This window comes from Augochlora pura, chromosome 5 (genome assembly GCF_028453695.1).
Source record: "Augochlora pura isolate Apur16 chromosome 5, APUR_v2.2.1, whole genome shotgun sequence".
NCBI lineage: Eukaryota > Metazoa > Arthropoda > Insecta > Hymenoptera > Halictidae > Augochlora > Augochlora pura.
In genome coordinates, this window is record NC_135776.1 from 1,974,964 (window position 1) to 1,994,518 (window position 19,555).

Consider the following 19,555-nt stretch of genomic DNA (forward strand, 5'->3'; position numbering starts at 1 on the left):
CGGGGGAAGAAGTATATACATGACTATATAAAAGTAATAAAGCGACTACGATGATCGAAACGTGTACAAATTTTGGACGATGAGGGATTCGCGCGGTGATCCGTTGCTAAACGGAGCTTTGTTTCCTCATGGTTAATGAGAGAACTGGTTAACGTGCTGATAAAAGGGTCCGTGGAGTAATCATCCCATTGTCCCGCGTGTCTCGCACCGTGTCTCCGCGAATTCGATTCATTCCCGACGCACGCCGTTTGGACACCCTGTATATGACAAATCTCTCATCAAACTTTCCCTTGAACATTCGATGCGCAACCGTGTCGTTTCCGACAGAAATCCACCGAGGACAGAGTGCTCGGGCACTTTAGCCGAATCGTTTCCGGTACTTACACCGAGAGAAAGAAGCACTGGTCCACCTCTATATTACTCCCTGCATGGGGGAGCAAATTCTGTACTTTATGCGACACTGTTTGGACCGAAGATCCTTGGTGCAAATCGCGGAGATCAATTTATCGGTATCTTGTAAAGTTGCGCTATATTGTGATCTTTATTTTATTAATTTCTTTTCATTCTTTTCTGTGAACTGTAACTGCACAAGGATCCGCAGTCTATTAATTTTCAGAGCTTATAGTGTTTCGAGTATTAAAAATGATAAACGTTTTGTTAGCTAAGTTCTGTTTAATTAACATTTCTGGCGTAGCACTTTGTTCTCTCGCTGTGCGCACACGCGAAACTTGGACCGGCGCCGTAAAGCTGCTGGATCGAACCGCGAATCGATAGATCACAGGCGTGACATCTGTTTTCCTCACATGGAAATCGAGAAACTGTAAAACGAGTAGCGACAAAAAATGCCAGGTATTCCGATGGTATCGCTATCCCTCTGTTATCATCCTGCTCCAGACGTTTCCTACAAAGAATGCTCTTTCATTCTCAATTGTCTCTCGAAACGCTTGCGTACACTGGTGCACCGAAAAAAAAACTGCGTTAAGATTTCACTGAATCAACGATCTAGAAAAGTCCTGTAATCCACTGTGCCGCAGATATCGAACACAGCAATTTATAACATAGAAACGCGCAAAGATCTCCTCTCTGAAAACATTGTGTAATTAGAGCCGTCTGATGTTCAGCGATTCGAATCAGCTTCTTTTTGGAGCTCGCACTTTGATGCACCGACGAAAATCATTGGACCGCAGATCATTGTGCGGCACGTGCAAATTTATTTATCGGGATATCGGTTTCGCTCTTGCTTCGCGGCACTTACTTTTATTTTTTTAGGAAATCCTGCGGAAACGAAAACACGCATAAAGGATGTGACTTAGCGATAATGATCTGTTGGTTGAATGATTTATGCGAGATATGAGAGAAAGACTGTACGTGCTCATGGAACGTTCCTCGACTCGATTAACGATCCAAGCTGTTGCGTTTCCTGAGTTCACGTTTTAGACCAGAGATGGGCACAATTTTCTTCGACTAAAAATATGTGAAGCGAGGACAGGAGAATACAGTCGTTTGTACAGTATATACATACACAAACATATATTATATATATATATATCTATTTTATTTCGTAAATTGTACATTCGTCGAGCAGAATGCGCAACAGGTTCTCTTTTATTCTTTTCAGTACGTTTTCCGTTCATTAATTTTCTCTGTCGGTCTTTTCGTTCGCGCTGGAAACAGAAGAAGATCCTAAATTCTCTGGAGAAGAGAGAGAGACTCGTGTGGTTTCCCGGTCGGCAGAAATCGAACAACAACCATACAACAAACCGGTATAAACGTGTGATCATCCTCGAGAATCGTACGTCGACGGATTCCATATTTCTCGAACACGAGCCCGCCCACCTTCGTAAATGTACTCTCGTGTAATATCAATGTGTAACGGGGCCCGTGTGCGTACATCTATATGTATATCCCTATCGTAAACTAATCACATAACCGGCAAGCCATAGTTCGTAAAAACAAATTACGGTATTTATACGCATTGCGAAGTGTTATTTTTACTGTGCAACTTGTGTAACACGCGAGATAGAGCGGGTGGAAGTGACAAAGGAGGCGGAGAGAGAAAAGTATTTGGCATCCATGTAAGGCGGAATTAATAACTGTCGATGAAACTTCCGTGAATTTAATTGTTCACCTAGCACAAACATATATATATAGGGTGTCGCGTAGGTTTTCCGACGCAAAACTCGACTCGGCCAACCAGCTAAAAATAATCGCCCGTTAAACAAATCGACCTTTATTTTCAGCTGCGTGGATGCGACAAAAATGTTCGCGAGGTACATACGGGACACCATAGTTTCTCGATTATGCCAGCGCGCGTGCGGTCGGGTATATATGGTGTACCCTCGGTATCCTCGCGAACATTCTTACACACGTTTTACTTTTCGTTTCTCTCTCCTCCGAGGGCTTCTTCCGCGATGAATTAACGCGCACCGATTTCCAATCGGAAGCACGATACAGCGCGTTCAGAGTTGCAACGACGCGTCAAATCGTTCGCCTATTCTACCATAAACGCTTCTACTCGAGGACCGCTGTCTCCTGACGCGGTAAAAATTCTTTAAAGATTCGGACGCCACAAAGTGCAATTCCCTCGAAGAAATTTGTGATTATGTCACCGGGACAGCAGAAAATATGCGTTTGCATCTTTGCGGTGTCAAAGATTAGAATCGCGAACGATTTGCGTGGCCACGATTATACCGTACCGCGAATTCTTCTGCAGACTATAACTTTTCCTTGGAAATTTCCCTCTAAACTCGAACATTGCAGAAAAGTCCGCGGTCCAATTATCGCGTGGATTAACACGTAAGGATCCGTGGTGTATTTACGCCAATCGCACAAGTTTTTCTTTCCTCGAATCATTACGGACATTGTACCAAAAAAAACATGTGAATATGTACATGTGAAAGCGCTGAGCGGTGCAAGTAATTATTATTGTTATTTTGGTTTGTAAATACAGAAGAAAAGAAAGCAAGTTCGTGTGTAGACGCACGGTGATCGATACACGATTTCGTACGAAACATCGGTTTCTGTGTTCGCTGCTCGAGAGAAAGAGAGAGATGGGGGGGGGGGGGGGGGTAGTGAAGTACAGAAAATCGCGACATGTTCGATTGATTAATCGAAAGCTACCAGTATACGCACGCCGTGTTCGCGTTTACGTTGAGGATAGAAAGTCATTTATTGTGACCGCCTTAACGTTATACTGTTATTTGATGAAAATAATGAGAAAAGGAGATTGTTTTTACACGGTCGGGTTTTATTGGCGCGGAGACGAACGCAATCGTGTCATCGTAGCTCGTCGATCATCGTCATTCATCGTCATTATCGTCATACATCGTTTGATCGCTGTCGTTGTAATCGTGTGCTCGCGTGATGCTCTCGTCGCGTTCTAAAACGATCAGGCTCGAGATATTATCCGTTTTATTATCCGTTCAATAGAAAAGTTTGAATGTTTTAATTGCTCTTGCAGCGACCAAGCGCGCGACACGATTACCATTACGTTAACACTTTTTCACTCGGTCCTCGCAGAATTTCGGACTACGCGATAAGTTCCATTTCTATCGTTAACTTTGATCTGTAACATCCGGAATCGTCGATGATTCCGGTCCATCTCCCGATTGTGGATCGTGCCTTTCTCAACGCTGCGTAGGGTATCGTCTATCGATCGTTTCCGTTGGTTCTCCGTGTTTTCGTCGGAGGTCGAAGGTCAGCGCCGACGGATCCGCGTCGCGTCAATTAATCCCGCGTCATCGTCGTTTTCGTCGAGTTCGAAAGAACCGTTGTTCCTGTGGTGAGAATCGAATAGAAACACTGCACGCGCACTGCTGCTGCTGTTACCGTAGATAATGTCCGCAACCGACTTCGATCCAAACTTTATTTGTTAAATTAACAATCGATCCGGTGGATGGATATATAAAGGTTGTTTTTTTGTTAGTAACAACTGTATATCTGAACAATGAAAAATTACCGCAGGTTCAAGAGACACACAGAGGCAAATTAACGCGCGACAAAGTGGCTGCCGCACAGAGGTGATCTCTGGAGGCCAGCGGATGCTGAGAGAGATGGCCGATCGGAAGTCACTCGGAAATGCTGGAATGAACAAGCGAAATAACCATAGGTTCACTCTAAAGAGAGAGAGAGAGGACAATTCTCTTTGTTTCTCTCTCTCTCTCTCTCTCGCTTCCTTCTTCCCTCTCTCTCTCTTCGGCTCGTCAATTAATTAAACGTCCTCTACCCAGGCCCGTGGTTCTCTCTCCCCCATTAAATAGATCATAAGAAACTCGTTGTTGCGTGTCACTTAGGAAATATGTTTAGCAAATGACTGTAAAGAGAGAATGTGAGAGGGAGAGAGGGGTGAATCTATTATCAAAAGAAAGAGAAGGCAAAAACGACCGAGCTAATAACGCGAAAATTAGCAAGGACGAACGACGCGTTTAGGAAATGGTGGGAAAGATCAAGACAGTATAGAGGAGGAGATCTATACGTGATGTAAATGAATAATAATTAACAATAATAACAGAAACTCTGTTAGGAAATGAGAATTAATGTTGTCCACCCCACGGTCTCGAAGAAAGTTCGACGTATACTTCGTTCTGTTTCCTTTTTTTTCTTTTTCCTTTTAATCTCCTTTCTTTTCTGTTCTTTCGTTTATTTCATTACCGAAGAGACTTAGAATGTTCCCAAAATGCACAATAACTAGAAGACAACACACACGCTGTCACGTTGCGTACGATGCAATCAAACGAGAGAGAGAGAGAGAGAAAGAGAGGGGAGGGGGAGAGAAAGAAAGGTAGAGGAATGCGTTTAATTAGAAGGAGAGTAATAGGCGAACGAGTATTGATCGGATCGTTTAGTCGCGCCGAGGCTATTTAAAAGAGAGAATCCGTGGGGTGGACGTATAGTGTATATGATAAATTAATAGACATAATAATACATGAATAAAAAAATAAATTAATATCGTATATATATATAAATATTTATATATTTATATATAAATATGATACGCCGAGTTAATGCGGTCGAAAAACCGACTGCGTGCGCGTGTGTGTGAGCCAAGTTGTGCGTCGAAGAGAGAGAGAGGGAAAGAGAGAACGAATGCGTGTGGCTGTGTGAGATATGTGTGCAAATGAGGAATCAGATTGTAAATGTGTTTTTAGATTACACGATGTAAGAAGAAAAATATTTCATTCTCATTCTGTGATGACTGTCTGAATATGATGAAAACAAAAAGAAACCAAGAAACTATTAAGATGTTTTCATGAATCTAATGCTGATTAAATCGATTAAGTTAGTGTATAATTAAAGGCAGATATGTGGTTCGACGAACCGCGCACACTATTTGAAAAGAGATGGAGAGGTTTGCACGTATGCTCTTTTACCCGAATGCAGAAAGAGGGAGAGAAAGAGAGAGAGAAATGATATGATTTGTACACTGTATAACTTTAGCCGTTTACCATTGATTTTGAGAAATGTGTATAAATTATTATGTGTAATTAAAGAAAAAAAAGTCATTTAGTAAATTTTAAGAGTATATGATATATATATGAATATATAGATATATATACATTATACTCTAATACAAAATTCAAATCATAAGATGCGCGCGTGCGCCGCGCACATGCACATATACAACAAGATGGGAAAAGAAAGAATCCGAAAGAAGAGAGACGAGATATTGTGAGAGAAAAAAGGAAAAAAAAGAAAAATTACAAAAAACCAAACACTGCAAGGCCACTGTATTATACATTTGTGTAACTGAAATAGCGATGGTACAATTATCAAGATTATAATGATACAATAAACACTTGCCGTATGTCTTATATACATAATCGCGAATGTTATTTTTACAGTGAATCACGACAATCGATGGATTTCTGTTTCTGTGAAACGAGAAGGTAGATTGGACCGGGCAGCCGACTTCTTAGAAACACGATTTTGATATTATTTGTAACGAACCTCTTATATATTATATTTGGAAGTACACGTTATTTATAAATACGCCGATACTTTTCATATGCCAAATAACACATTGGCAATTTATTGATTAGCTAATTCATCTTGCTGTAGAAAAAGGTAACTTTGAATCGGTAATACATCAGTTTGCTCCAACTGCCATGTGTCTCTTCAAGTATAGCAGTTGAGATTTCGATTCCAATGACGATAATTGCGACACGTACGGGGCCATTTGCTGAACGTGATTCTGATAATTCGTACCTGTAAAATATACCAGATTGCATAACGTTACAGGCATCGATTGTTGCGAAAGAAAAATTTAGAAATACGCATACCCATGTTGGCTCTCTTCTGACCATACATGACCTTCCCGTCGAATGCATTCAGGGGAACCTTTATATCGGTATCGACCTGTTGTATCGTAACATTCAGATGGTCCTCGATATCAGCTAAATACTAAGGGAGAATGGACAAAGTTTAATAAACATTAAGGGAAAGAGATAGAGACACATTTTAAACCCAGAAGCGTAGTTACTCACAGTCTGTTCATTGTACCAGACGCAACAACCACCCTGATCAGTGAGCGAAGTGTTTTGACAATTTCTTCCTCGAGTGTGACACCACTCACCATGATACCATACTTTCTCAGGAACTTTGCTGACTAGAGAAATGGCCAGACCCATTCTCTCGGCCCTTCCAACCCGCCCTATACGGTGCACATAGTTCGATTTCTCATCGGGCAAGGTCATGTTGATCACTACAAAGAAATTTACACGTTCAATTATCGTACCAATTTCTAGCTCGCTTTCTGCAAGATAAAACAATGAGAAGAAAAATGTGGGTACAGACTGAAAGGTAACCCTGTGATATCCAGTCCTCTGGCTGCAACGTCGGTGCAGATTAGGAACTTCACCTCCTGTTTTTTGAACTTCTCCAGATTGGCTTTACGTTCCGGAGGTTTCCTATCGCCATGAAGACAAACGCATGAGAATTGGTTTCCTCCAACCTGCTTCAAATATCGTTCCAGGTTATCGCAGTCTATCTTAGTTCTACAGAAAATTATAGCTCTGTCCATATTGTGTTCCTTGATCGCGCGAATGCAATACTCTCCCTTCATTATCTTCACAGCCTCCGACAATGTCTCTGTAAATCAATTTCATCTACGATTCTTAAACACGAACAAGAAATTCGAATATTCTTCGGCTTACGCTTTACCTGGAGTGTTGCCACCGGGTCTTATGTTGTCTTTAATGTGAACACCATCGGTTGGTATGTGTTGCCTCAAATTGTGCCAGGACTTGTCTTTCTGAGGGTCCACTGTTACTACAACATGGTGCACTGTCTCAGGCACTGCATCTTCGCCTTTCAAATCCACCCAAGTCGGAAAATGCATCAATCTTCCGGCCATATTTTTCACATCGAACGAATGCAACGTGGCTGAACACACTATCATCTGCAGTCGTTTTCCATCGGACGTAATTTTAGGAATTTGTTTGTGTAGACGATCGATTAAACTAGTGTAACCTTGCTTCAGTAAACCATCAGCTTCATCCAGAATGAAAAATCTGAAAATGAATGAAATTTAATGATAACTAAATACCTGCTTGCTTATTGTGATAACTGTAGTGTTACTACTTAATGATTAAGTTCTTATTATACATTATAATTTAATCGATACTTTTATATCTCGTATCGCTAATATGACTACCTGCAATGAGTGAGTGATAAGTAGCCGCCTTGTATCAAGTCTTCTAGACGCCCCGGTGTTCCAACTACTATATCTACACCAGAATTCAATACGGATATCTGCTCTTTGACGCTGACTCCGCCGATAACTAATAATTCCTTGATTATAGGATCTTTCAAATATTTCTTAAACTAAAATTTAAGTAGTATTTAATACATATCTTCGAGAAGATATTATTTATCATTATTCAATGCTGACATACTTTTTGAATTTGATTAAAGGTTTGTTCAGCAAGTTCTCTAGATGGTTCTATGATTATGGCTTGAGGAGCATTACACTTTGGTTTACCATCGTCCTTGTTTCTGCTACTGCTGCTGTTCAATGGATTTTCTTTTACAAATTCTTTGCTAGCAGAAGCGAGAGCTATGTAATCGCCAGGAGGCGAGTGTTTGAACGGCTGTGCTCCAAAATTAAACGACATTTCCGCGTTCTTTAATACAACGGCCGGATAAAATGTTTGGGATTTTTGTTGCGCGTTTAGAGTGAACGCTGTACCTAGATTTACACCATTCTTTGTGTAACTTATTTCACCCTTTAATAAATCTAGGTAACACCCAATCACGTCGTGCATGCCGAAAGCCTCGCCATAATCACTAAATTGTTTCGCATTGGATTTCTTTCCAGTCCCACCGAAACCAAAACCATTCTTGTCTGTACCCAAGTCCAAGGTAGCCTGAAAATACATTAGTTGTCGGAGTCAATCTCTTTACTAATGCAATTAAATATTACTGTAAAAAATTTGATACTCACTTGGGTCGTGGACCAGCCAACACGGCATAGACCTTCGTCGGTTACTGTAGCTTCGTAAAAGAACTTCTTATTTCCTTGAACTCCTTTATTTGCCCTACAACCATGCCATTCTTTCTGTTCCCGGCTCTGACATCTCAAACCATCCGGAGTTACAGCCAATGCTGAGCCTCTATCGAATAAACTTAGGGACCAATGTTTTGCTGCAATTAATTAACAAATAAATGGTTTGTAAGGTGTTATCGATACAAAAAAAACTACATACAAGGTTGTGACTGTATTGTCGATGAACTGGTTGCTTTCCCAGATTCAAAGTCTTTCAGAGTTTCCCATACTATTTGTAAAACAGGTAAACAAAATGCGCCGGTCTTTCCACTACCGGTTTCTGCAGCCATTAACACGTCTCCACCGCCCAATATCATTGGTATTGCTTCAGCTTGTACATCTGTTGGCAATCTATAAATCGAACGACCAGATAAATGTAATAGAAATTTCTTTTATATCTTCACATAATCGTTTTATAATATACAGAATAATGCGTACGTCCATTCCATTTCGTCAACTGCTGTTGCAATTTCAGACAAAACACCCATTTCTGAAAAACAACAATGCATAAAAGCCAGGTACATCGTTAAAAACACGTTACGCTTAGTTTGTGAAACTGTGACGCGAATAATTACCCTCGAATGCTGCCATTATTAGAAAATGCTAAGGTCTTCGTCCTAATACGAATAATGTCAATGATGATAAATAAATTGTCCGGCAGATTTTCCTAAAGATCGTTCACTTAACACAGTTTGACATATCCATGTAGATATGACGCAATTGAGGAAATTGCTTCCCTCTTTATGCAAGGATTCGAAAACGCTATAGCGCTACAGCACTGTTTTACGGTAAAATCAATTTCAATGATTGCACCAAGTAAACAGTTTCAGCTTTCTGGTACGGATGGCGCCACGAGTTCTTGGCGAGATTCACATTCAGAAATGTGAATTTATGGACCGTGGCTCACTAGCGCCGCGTTGCGGTAGAACCCGCGAACTAAAACGCACTTTTTACTCAATGTAGCTTTTTTACCCAGTAGTAGAAGTCAATCACGAGTCAGACAACCGAATTCGACAGGCCTTCTCTCTTTTTTCCTCATACACTTACTAAGTAGTTTAAGGCAATGGAGAATCATCCGAAGCATTTTGGAACTTGCAAGTTGAATTAGGAATAGGAATGAGAGGATGGGATCAGCAAATAAATTCAACTGATATATCATTCGTTAAACACTGTTTTATTTCATATTAATTCAGTGTATTACATCGTAACTATTATATATAAACGCCAACACCATAGTAATAATCAATCAATTATTCGGTAGATGTAGAGAAGAGAAAATGGAGTGTAAAGACACGCGATTTCACTGTAAAATAAGGCAGTTTCTGATCACCGATCTTGTTTCATCATACGCTGCGAACAACACGTTATTCTCGTAGGTCGCAATTATTCGACGGTGACGTTTTAATATTCCTCTTCGTCTTCGGTGTTGGCAGCGTCTTCCTGCACCTCGCGGTAATCTAATTCCAAAGCGGCCAAATCTTCTCTGGCTTCTGCAAACTCTCCCTCTTCCATACCTTCGCCGACAAACCTACATATAACAATTTTTAGATTTTCAAGAGGACGAAATTACGTCTGCGTCTTCGCAGAATAAACGAAGATTCAAATATTACCAATGAACGAATGCCCTCTTCGCGTACATGAGATCGAATTTATGATCGATCCTGGCCCAGGCATCTACTATGGCTGTGGTGTTGCAAAGACAGCACACTGCCCTTTCTACTCTAGCAAGATCTCCCCCTGGTACGATGGTGGGCGGTTGATAATTAATCCCCACCTGTGCAATGCAAATTAGAACTAGGATTTAAGAACGGCAAGCCATCAGACCTTACAGCGGTCATAGAGAACCGTCTAAAAATTTAGTCTAGACCGAAGATGCTTCGCTTGTAACCACCTTGAAACCAGTGGGACACCATTCGACGAACTGAACGTGCTTCTGCTTCTTGATCATGGCGATCGCCGCGTTCACATCCTTGGGAACCACGTCTCCCCTGTACAGCATGCAGACGGCCATGTACTTTCCCCTGCGAGGGTCGCAGTTCACCATCTGGTGATTAGGTTCGAAGCAGGAGTTCGTGATCTCTGATACCGTGATCCTTTCGTGACCGGCTTTCTCGGCAGATATGACAGGCGCGTACGTTGCCTGATCGACGCAAACAATAATGTCAATTAAACGAAGCATAGAAACATCTCCTCCAGTTAGCACCGAACCACAGAGAACTCACCAGAGGGAAATGAATTCGCGGATAGGGCACCAGTTCGTTTGGAATTCCGTGAGATCTACGTTGAGAGCTCCGTCGAATCGCAGGCTTGCCGTGATGGAGGACACTATCTGGCCGATCAAACGGTTTAGATTCGTGTAGGTCGGCTGTCGATGTTCAGATTTCGTCTGCACAGTTCGTAAATCGCCTGCAAAAAAAACGATAATTTATTAATCGAACAAGCGCGACAATCGTTGTCCGCGGTGTTTAAAATTAGAATAGTCAGAGGAAAGACCTCGAACGAATGTACAAACTTGATTGTCAACTATGAAGGCCACTTCGCAATGTTCTAGGGTCGGGTGTGTGTAAAGAATCGCTTGTACGGTTCCACGACGGCGGTCGATACCTGTACAAATGGAAATAACATTTATTATGTTGAATGATCGTTCGCGCCGAAGGTACTCCACCGTTCCGTTACCTGCGGCGCCGGATAGATGCTGAAGGTCAGTTTGCTTTTCTTCGGGTACTCCGCGGACAATCTTTCCATCAACAAACTGGAGAATCCGGAGCCGGTCCCCCGCCGAACGAATGGAAGATTAAAAATCCTTGCAGGCCTCTGCATCGATCCGTCAGCCTACGGATCCGGTCCAACGTGATGTCCACGATCTCCTTTCCTGTTAATGACCATCGATTTCATCGCGTTCCTTTACATCGAATGGTAAAGGGTCGGTGACGCGTACCTATCGTGTAATGCCCTCGCGCGTAATTGTTCGCGGCGTCCTCTTTTCCGGTGATCAACTGCTCCGGATGGAACAATTGCCTGTACGTGCCCGTTCGTACTTCGTCTGAAATGCCATGAAGTTTTTTTAGTTGCTACGTGGTTCGATTCGCGTGCTCGAGGGGAAATAATGCGCGACCCATTCGATAGACAGAAAAGAACTCGCCTACGACTGTCGGCTCGAGGTCGACAAAAACAGCCCTCGGTACGTGTTTGCCGTTGCCCGTTTCGGAGAAAAACGTGTTAAACGAGTCCTCCCCGTAGCCCACGGTGCTGTCGCTGGGCATTTGTCCATCCGGCTGGATCCCATGCTCCAAACAATACAGTTCCCAACAGGCGTTACCCATCTGCACCCCCGCCTGCCCGATATGGATGGATATACACTCCCGCTGCAATCATTCGCAAATAATAATAATAATAATGATAATAATAAAATAATTAATCGTTCACCGAACTCCGATTAACTCCTAAGGAATAGTACCATCTTCGCGATCCGAATATTGTCTAATTCCTCCAGCTTGAATTCTTTGCGTAAACGGTCGGGGGAAATAAAATATATGGTTCACTGCCGGGAGGGCTGTTTTCTTTCCCGGTCGGAAAACTTTTCGGGTCTCCTTTCGACGCGATTGCCAAACAGTGTAACAGATATCGGAGGAGAAACGGACAAATTGTTTTTCGTTTTATTGGCTGGTTTTCTTTGGCGGTAGTCGAAAGGAGAAGTCTTGCGCGTCCCGAAGTCACCGGGCAGGGAACGATCGCGGACTGACATGTTGATATCTTGTCGACGTGAAGCGTTATTACGCCTGTCAGCGAGTCGCTAAGCTTTGCTACCTTGACCTGCCAATGTCTTCGATTAATAATTCAGCCGTTCGCCCTAAAATGAAACGTCTCATCGTTATGGCCGCGCTCTAGCTACGGGTATTGCCTATCGCGCGGCATCTCCTGGCCGGCCCGCTGTTGCGCATAGACACCGATTGTCCTACAGACTTTTCGATATATCACGTCCTTTAGAACGTGCCGCGCGAAAAATCGATTTTATACAGGTTGACACACTGTAACCATAGCAGCTTGATCGAACACCGACGAGTGCGTGGCATGATTTCGCGATAAATAACATTTCTCGAAGTCGCGCGGATATGAATTTTCGAATGGGGCGCCGTTTCGCAACTTTCTTCGAGAGAGTTGTCGTTTTCTGGTTTTTAGAACCAACGCTTTTATCTCCGAATCCCTCGAACAATTTAATCTCCTGATCGACTGCTAAGTTCTTATTAGCTAATCGACAGGTTTTTGAAAGTCGCGTTCAGTTCACCGATGTGGAAGAATTAAGCGAGTCTTCGGATAGTTTTCTTGTGTTTTATTGTACTGAAAAGTCTGAAAGATCTCACGTTCCAATCTTGCGCACGTCTCATTATCGACAGTTCTTTGATCGGTCGATTGTGCTAGAAGCACACGGTGCCTGTGTATTTTATACGCGGCGCCTTGGCTATACCTTCTTGAACCATGTAATTTAAGAACTATTACCGGGGGGTATTAACCGTCGTCGTAAAAGCATTAGTTCGCCGATGTCAATTATCTACGACAATATTGTTGAACCAATTTTGTCGAGCGATTATTACAGTAATCATAACACGACGAATGAAATTTTAAATTGTACAACTTGCAAATAATGTCGCGCGTCACGTCGTAAAATAATTAATTCTATAACCATATATTATCCGTAAGGATCACAAACATAGTTCAAACGATATTTCTAAGAAATTGCTGTACGTGCGATGAGTATTATTTATTAGTGAATTCACTCACCATCGTTGCTGATGTGAGGATAGAAAGCGTGTCAGGACGTACCGCGATGCGACCACTGTCTGTATCAGCGGACAGTCAGATCACTGCGATACGCCATATTAATGCTCGCAAGTATATAATACCAGTACAAGCTTCGCAGGTGACAAACCCGAAGCTATAGCATTCCAGCGAATTAGTGTTCATGTACATAGATATTGTGTGTATATGTATATATATGGAGATTACGCTTCTAAAGGCAGACAGGCACGCTCCTCCCACTAACATAAAACAATTCGATACAGTAATACGACCGACGGAATTGTTCTTCGTAAAAATAAACTTTTCAAATTGTTTTAAACTCTTTAAAGCATGTTTGATCTCTCAACGTTGTACAAATAGTAAAATAGAAGTCGATCGTTCCGACTTCGATATACAATTTATTATAAAATATAATAAAAACGATATAGTATAAAAATAACATCCACATTGTATGCAAGATTTGCCATTTACTGTGTTAATTCGGCATTTCTATTTTTTATTCCCTTTTGGGCTCGACAGAGTTATCAATTGCACTCTACGCGGGACTTTAACAAGAGCGATCGGTGGAGCATTTAGTTTTTTCGGCGTAGTTTTTACATTAATTTTCGTAGTAACAGTTTTGCTAGCACTATCTTCGCAGTAAACTAATTCAATGTCCTCGGTCTCTTCGTTCTCGAGTCCGTCGTCCACTTCTTGTTTTGTAATATTGCCTGATACATCACTTTTGTCCGACTCCTTGTTTTTTGGACTTTTCTCTGGAGTCTTGATTGGACTCTTGCTAGAATCGTGGAATTTCTCGCAAACCGAGATATCAATATCCATTGCGCTGTTATCTACGTCGATGGAAGACAAGCGTTTGGGAGTGTTCGCGGTATTATTTGAATCGAAAAGCACTTTTGCATCACTACTCTCAACGCATTTCGCCGGGATTTTGTTCTCATCTTTATACTCTACGCCGAGTTCTCCCTTTTGGAAGTGTATAATAGAGCAATAACCATCCGTTGACGACGCCACCAGTACTCTACCGTCGCTCGACCTGCAAAGTATAATATTATAGAAACGGATCGAAATTTGGATCCGGGTAATCGTAATCGTTATTCTCACCATGAAACGTCGGTTAATCTTGTGTAATGTATATTCGATATCACAGCGATCGGCGATACCTGTTGAGTGTCGTATATCAACACAGAATGCTGTGTAGCAACGGCAAACACTATTCTATACGGCAGCGTTATCATAGGAACCGGACCATTCTTTTGCAACTCAAAATATATAGGACAACACCTTACAGCTATGGTGCTTTCATCCAAAGAGGGTAGAAGCATGATAGGCCTAAAAGTGGAATCATTCGTTAAATTCTTTAAGCATGAAAATGGTACAATATATTACAAATTATACTCACGTTTTTAGATCATGTCTTGAGAAGACTACGGTCGCATTGGCTATCCTCTCTGCAGTTTCTAACGGTTCTATTATACCGGATGGTACAATAATTAATTGTCCATCCAAAGAAAATGTTAATCTTCTAAAGAAAGACTTAAATGTATCGTCATAAAACAGTCTTACTCTTTTGTCTTTCAATGGATAATTCGGAGGTGTTGGAATCTTGGCTTTGTAAACCTTCTGCACTATCTTCTTTGTAATTATATCAAATAGTCGGCATATCCTGAAAACATAGTACGTTATAAATGGAAAAGATATCAATATACATTTCTGCAGAAACTGACAACATACCTGTCTGTGCTTATTGTGCATATATACTGATTACAAGGATCCCACGACACTCCTTGCACGAAGCCTTTGTGTTCAGGCAATATGGCTATGGAACGTCCTTTATGAATGTCCCATAGGATAGCTGTATTATCTACAGAACCCGAGACCATCATGTTAGAATCTGGGGACCAACTGATGTCATAAACATCTTCTAAATGTCCTCTCAATACCTTCCAAGAAGTCCACTGCTCTGTATCCTCCTCGGAAGTAACATGAAACTCGCAGTCTTCTTTCCGTTTCCATAAGATAATGGTTGACTCTAACAGCAAACGAATAAAATTAGATCCTCGTGAATTTTGTAATGAATTAGATGAAACGTGTAAATACAAACCATCGTCTCCAGAGGCTAAAATCTCTTTCGAAGGCGAGAATCTGACGACATTCACCGCCTTTTGATGCCGTTCTAAATCTGCTATGCATTTTACGACCGCCCCACCGGTTTCGTTTGTCATCAAATACCATATCTGTCGAAAGTAAAACACGATCGGACAATTAATTTTATATCGCGAGAATCGTGAATAATATTCGTAGGAAAATTGTCTTTCGAACATTACCAAAACATGTGAATCCGCACCGCCGGTAGCAACACGATAGAATATTTCGCCTTTCGATGTTTCGTAAATACCAGCCTGCACGTCGATGCTCAGGACTGGATCACGATTGTGCCATGAAATTTCAGGAGTTGTGCACCACATAATGTCAATTAAAAAATACAAACGACGATCAAATAAGACAACGGTAAAATAACATCGAACGGGGACCGACAGCGTCTAACCTTCAAGCTGTCATATGATTCCCGCCAAACATGTCAATTTTTCAAATCCAATCGTAGTCAACTAAACCGATCCGTGTCCTAATTAAATTCGAGTTCAAATTGAATCTAATAAATGGTTTCCTTAATATATTCCTAGAGAAATTAATAGCGAGACATTAATTTAATAATGTTTGTATAAATAAAAATACAATAACAAAGATGAGACACGATAATGAATGATGTGAAACAAAGTTACATAAGTACTTAATGGAAGTTAAGGTTATTCGTATTATTACGTAGAACCGCGTATCAAAGGTATCGTCAATAATGTTGGTAAAGGTACTTTCAAAATAATTGCTTGACGCAAGGTTTAATAATTAAATGTAAGAACAATCGTGGAAAATTTTTGATCAGCACAGTAATCATTTGTACATAGTGATTCAAAAGCATTTCAAGTTCATTGTCATGAAATACGTACAATTCAAGACGTGTATCGAACATCGAACATCCGGTTCTATGTGACTCCCTCTGAAAACGCGCAGAGGATACACCTGAACCGAAACAATTCCAAGGGAAAAATGGTGAGCGGAGAAAATGATAGTCAAGATCGCAAGGAACTAAATGTTAACGAAAATATGGATGAAAATCAACAAAACGGCGAGCTAGTTAATACGGAAACCACTGAGGAGAGAGATGTGTGTGAATTATACATTGTTTTATACATATTTTCTGTTTGATGCTCAAATCTCTTTATGACAAACATTTGTCGTGTATTATTCGATAAAATTGATGCATGCAATCATCGTCGTTTCCTAGTTCGTGTGTCTCACTTCGATGAAATCTCGTTAACGGAAATTTCAATCGAACGCATCATTTGTTCAATTCGTAAATTCACTCGATAGCATGTCCACGGTTATTTAATGGCATGGCAAACGTGATATAAGTAATCACGGCAACCTGTTCTATTCAAAGATGACGACGACAATGATGACGATGACGCATGTTCTCAAACAAAAATTCGTTCTTGCAAAATTGTTTAATATTGGTATTTGTTGTGCAGGTAAACGCAGAAACGGAAGAGCAAAGGACAATATATCAGCCTTCAAGACTTGAATCTTTTTTTGGAATTATAAAGACATTGATCATTCGTTGCCTCATTATATACTTCATTAGCTATTTGTTTAGACGTCCTCAAGCCAATACTGTTAATCATACACCTGTACATGCTGTAAACGTGTTTGAAAATGGAGCACTATTAGATTTACATGTTTTTTTATCGGAACACGAGAATATCGATCAGTTTGACGTTCCGAGAACATTAGTATGGAAAGAACGAGGATTAGTATACGGAGATTGGTATAGCGGACCAAATAAAGATGGCCAGAGATATTTAGAATATAAATTTATTCCATCGTATCATGTAAAGAACAATGGGAATATATATCTTCATGTGTATGTTACAAAAAGTGGAATGTCTCCTAATCCAAAAGCAGGGAAGAATCGTTATGCCGGAGAAAATATGTCGTATTCTAAAAAAATGTTGAATAAACTTAAAAAGGTAAAATATCAGAAAAAGCATAATTTGTTGACTGGGGAAACTGCTGCCATCAGAGAAGAAATCGAGGTTAGTATAATTGTAAAATTTATAGATAAATATTGCAGTTTGACCGAATATATATTAATGTTTGTTACAGAAAGCTGAATCAATGAATCAACTTGTGTCCCATTGGCATCCTAATTTAACTATCAACTTGGTAACTGATCAAACTCACTGGGAGTATGGTCAAGTTCCATCACCATTAGATAGTTGTGAGCTCATTAAATAATAGAGTATATAAAAATTCGGATTGATATTGTATGTCTATTACACTTGTATTTGCTTTGCAGATATCAAATTCTCATCCGAAGGGATGTTTTATAAGCCTGTAATATATTTGAATGACTTTTGGAATATGCAAAGGGACTATCAGCCTATAAATGACACTATAAATGAACTCGAACTTAAATTAAACTATCAACCTCTGTCGTTGTTTAAGTGGCAAATTTACTCGGCTCCAACAATGAGAGATAAATGGACATCCATGTTTATGGGTATGTTAAAATGTTTTTAATAATAGTAGAAACGTAAATTAAAAAATATTAATTTCGAGGATTTTTTCACAGGTGAAACAACAGATGAAGATGAAAATGATCAAGACACCATGAAAGAAACATTATTGGATACCAATCCGTATTTGTTGGGACTGACTATCATTGTATCAACATTACACAGTGTATTTGAATTCTTAGCATTTAAAAATGGTAAGGTGCAATCTTTTCACGAATATATATATATAGTTTCAATTAAGTTTGAATTCACGTTGTATTCTATTGTTATTTAATATTTTTCAGATATCCAATTCTGGAACAATCGTAACTCTTTGGAGGGTTTGTCAGTTCGATCAGTATTCTTCAATGTGTTCCAATCATTGGTCGTGTTACTGTATGTCCTTGATAACGAAACAAATACAGTCGTACGAATCAGTTGCGTAATAGGCTTATGTATAGAAGCGTGGAAAATTAATAAGGTGGTAGATATTAGCGTAAATAGAAACTCGAAAATTCTCGGTGTCTTTCCAACAATCAGTTTCCACGATAAAGGTTCGTACGTAGAATCTTCCACGAAAGAATACGACAGACTCGCTTTCAGATATTTATCATGGGCTCTGTATCCTCTTCTAGCGGGATACGCAATTTATTCATTAATGTATTTAGAACACAAAGGATGGTATTCTTGGGTCCTTAATATGCTTTACGGGTTTTTATTAACGTTCGGATTCATTATGATGACACCTCAATTATTTATTAATTATAAATTAAAGAGCGTGGCGCATCTTCCATGGCGTATGATGTCTTACAAATTTTTAAACACTTTCATCGATGACATTTTCGCATTCGTTATCAAGATGCCAACACTATATAGAATTAGCTGCTTCCGTGACGACATAATTTTCTTCATATTTTTGTACCAAAGATGGATATACAAAACCGATCACACCAGAGTAAACGAATTCGGTTTCTCGGGTGAGATGGAAGCAAAGATAACAACCGATAAAAAACAAAAAGCTATTAAGGATCGTTCGAAAGATAAGGTGACTAAAAAGAACGATTAACATCTGGTACATAATGTTAGCGTTGATTATATTATTCGAACTTTATCTGAAATTAATAAACTTATTAGTACCAAAGGATATATCTACACGCATTTACTGTTACTCGGTAAATTTGATATAACTGTGTGTGTGTGTATGTATGTATCAATTATTCTTCTTCGGTGGAAACACTCAATATTTGACTGGTTTGCTGTTGCTGAACCCTGAGCTCCAAAGCTATAGACATTGACCGTCCTAGAGTACAGTGGAGTAGTCGCATCGTTAACAGGACCTACCGATTCAACGAATGTTAGATTAGTATTCGTTATCTTCCTTTGTATCGGTTGTATAGTGTTAAGTCCTTGAGGATTTTGCTCTCGTCTTCGCTCTAGCATTTTAAATCTATCCTTCATTTCAGCTAGAACGGTATACACTCTATTGTGCAGTAGAGGACAATACCTATATCTACCTTCGACCGTGTCATCATTTGGAAACTCAATTCCGTGCAATCTCGACTGAGCTCCCTGATTTTGTATATCTATGGGCTCGAAGCCAAGC

General features: G+C 40.3%; 4 protein-coding genes across 5 annotated transcripts; 1 reads left to right on the forward strand and 3 right to left on the reverse strand.

The window, feature by feature from the left end:
- Nucleotides 1-5,708: 5,708 nt before the first annotated feature.
- Nucleotides 5,709-9,274, reverse strand: Ddx1 (ATP-dependent RNA helicase Ddx1). 2 transcript variants are annotated; one of them, XM_078180921.1, is made up of 11 exons: nucleotides 9,118-9,274; nucleotides 8,981-9,032; nucleotides 8,703-8,893; nucleotides 8,441-8,640; nucleotides 7,893-8,363; nucleotides 7,652-7,821; nucleotides 7,159-7,508; nucleotides 6,793-7,086; nucleotides 6,483-6,700; nucleotides 6,279-6,399; nucleotides 5,709-6,204 (listed from the first exon to the last, which is right to left on the reverse strand). In XM_078180921.1, the coding sequence occupies exons 1-11, from the start codon at nucleotides 9,131-9,133 to the stop codon at nucleotides 6,086-6,088; spliced, it is 2,202 nt and encodes a 733-aa protein (XP_078037047.1). In that variant the 5' UTR covers nucleotides 9,134-9,274; the 3' UTR covers nucleotides 5,709-6,085. The 2 variants fall into 2 exon arrangements, with proteins under 2 accessions (XP_078037047.1, XP_078037046.1); XM_078180920.1 differs by lacking the exon at nucleotides 9,118-9,274 and having other exon boundaries at nucleotides 8,981-9,051.
- Nucleotides 9,275-9,701: 427 nt separating this feature from the next.
- LOC144469902 (tubulin alpha-1 chain) lies at nucleotides 9,702-13,453 on the reverse strand. Its single transcript, XM_078180628.1, is given in 13 exon segments — nucleotides 9,702-10,070; nucleotides 10,153-10,316; nucleotides 10,434-10,682; nucleotides 10,765-10,796; nucleotides 10,799-10,909; nucleotides 10,912-10,948; nucleotides 11,055-11,119; nucleotides 11,122-11,146; nucleotides 11,219-11,313; nucleotides 11,316-11,414; nucleotides 11,481-11,585; nucleotides 11,685-11,907; nucleotides 13,322-13,453. Coding segments are annotated over 13 exon segments (1,335 nt in total). The 5' UTR covers nucleotides 13,325-13,453; the 3' UTR covers nucleotides 9,702-9,943.
- Nucleotides 13,454-13,817: 364 nt separating this feature from the next.
- On the reverse strand, nucleotides 13,818-16,105 carry Caf1-105 (chromatin assembly factor 1, p105 subunit). The gene is made up of 6 exons (XM_078180627.1): nucleotides 15,667-16,105; nucleotides 15,444-15,576; nucleotides 15,074-15,371; nucleotides 14,742-15,005; nucleotides 14,444-14,671; nucleotides 13,818-14,375 (listed from the first exon to the last, which is right to left on the reverse strand). The coding sequence occupies exons 1-6, from the start codon at nucleotides 15,805-15,807 to the stop codon at nucleotides 13,829-13,831; spliced, it is 1,611 nt and encodes a 536-aa protein (XP_078036753.1). The 5' UTR covers nucleotides 15,808-16,105; the 3' UTR covers nucleotides 13,818-13,828.
- An 84-nt stretch (nucleotides 16,106-16,189) lies between these two features.
- Nucleotides 16,190-19,096, forward strand: LOC144469900 (putative lipid scramblase CLPTM1). The gene is made up of 6 exons (XM_078180626.1): nucleotides 16,190-16,561; nucleotides 16,927-17,490; nucleotides 17,561-17,675; nucleotides 17,754-17,957; nucleotides 18,030-18,167; nucleotides 18,258-19,096. The coding sequence occupies exons 1-6, from the start codon at nucleotides 16,445-16,447 to the stop codon at nucleotides 19,016-19,018; spliced, it is 1,899 nt and encodes a 632-aa protein (XP_078036752.1). The 5' UTR covers nucleotides 16,190-16,444; the 3' UTR covers nucleotides 19,019-19,096.
- Nucleotides 19,097-19,555: the final 459 nt, after the last annotated feature.

Excerpts from the sequence above, each read along its gene's own strand:
- Ddx1 (XM_078180920.1), bottom strand. The coding sequence starts at position 9,051 with ATGCATTGTTGTTTTTCAGAAATGGGTGTTTTGTCTGAAATTGCAACA. Across the intron at positions 8,641-8,702 it reads GACAATACAGTCACAACCTT|CAAAACATTGGTCCCTAAGT; the intron begins GTATGTAGTTTT and ends AATTAATTGCAG. Across the intron at positions 7,822-7,892 it reads CCTTTAATCAAATTCAAAAA|TTTAAGAAATATTTGAAAGA; the intron begins GTATGTCAGCAT and ends CTTAAATTTTAG.
- Caf1-105 (XM_078180627.1), bottom strand. The coding sequence starts at position 15,807 with ATGTGGTGCACAACTCCTGAAATTTCATGGCACAATCGTGATCCAGTC. Across the intron at positions 15,006-15,073 it reads TGCACAATAAGCACAGACAG|GATATGCCGACTATTTGATA; the intron begins GTATGTTGTCAG and ends CTATGTTTTCAG. Across the intron at positions 14,376-14,443 it reads AGATTAACCGACGTTTCATG|GTCGAGCGACGGTAGAGTAC; the intron begins GTGAGAATAACG and ends TATACTTTGCAG.
- LOC144469900 (XM_078180626.1), top strand. The coding sequence starts at position 16,445 with ATGGTGAGCGGAGAAAATGATAGTCAAGATCGCAAGGAACTAAATGTT. Across the intron at positions 16,562-16,926 it reads AAACCACTGAGGAGAGAGAT|GTAAACGCAGAAACGGAAGA; the intron begins GTGTGTGAATTA and ends TTTGTTGTGCAG. Across the intron at positions 17,491-17,560 it reads CCATCAGAGAAGAAATCGAG|AAAGCTGAATCAATGAATCA; the intron begins GTTAGTATAATT and ends TGTTTGTTACAG.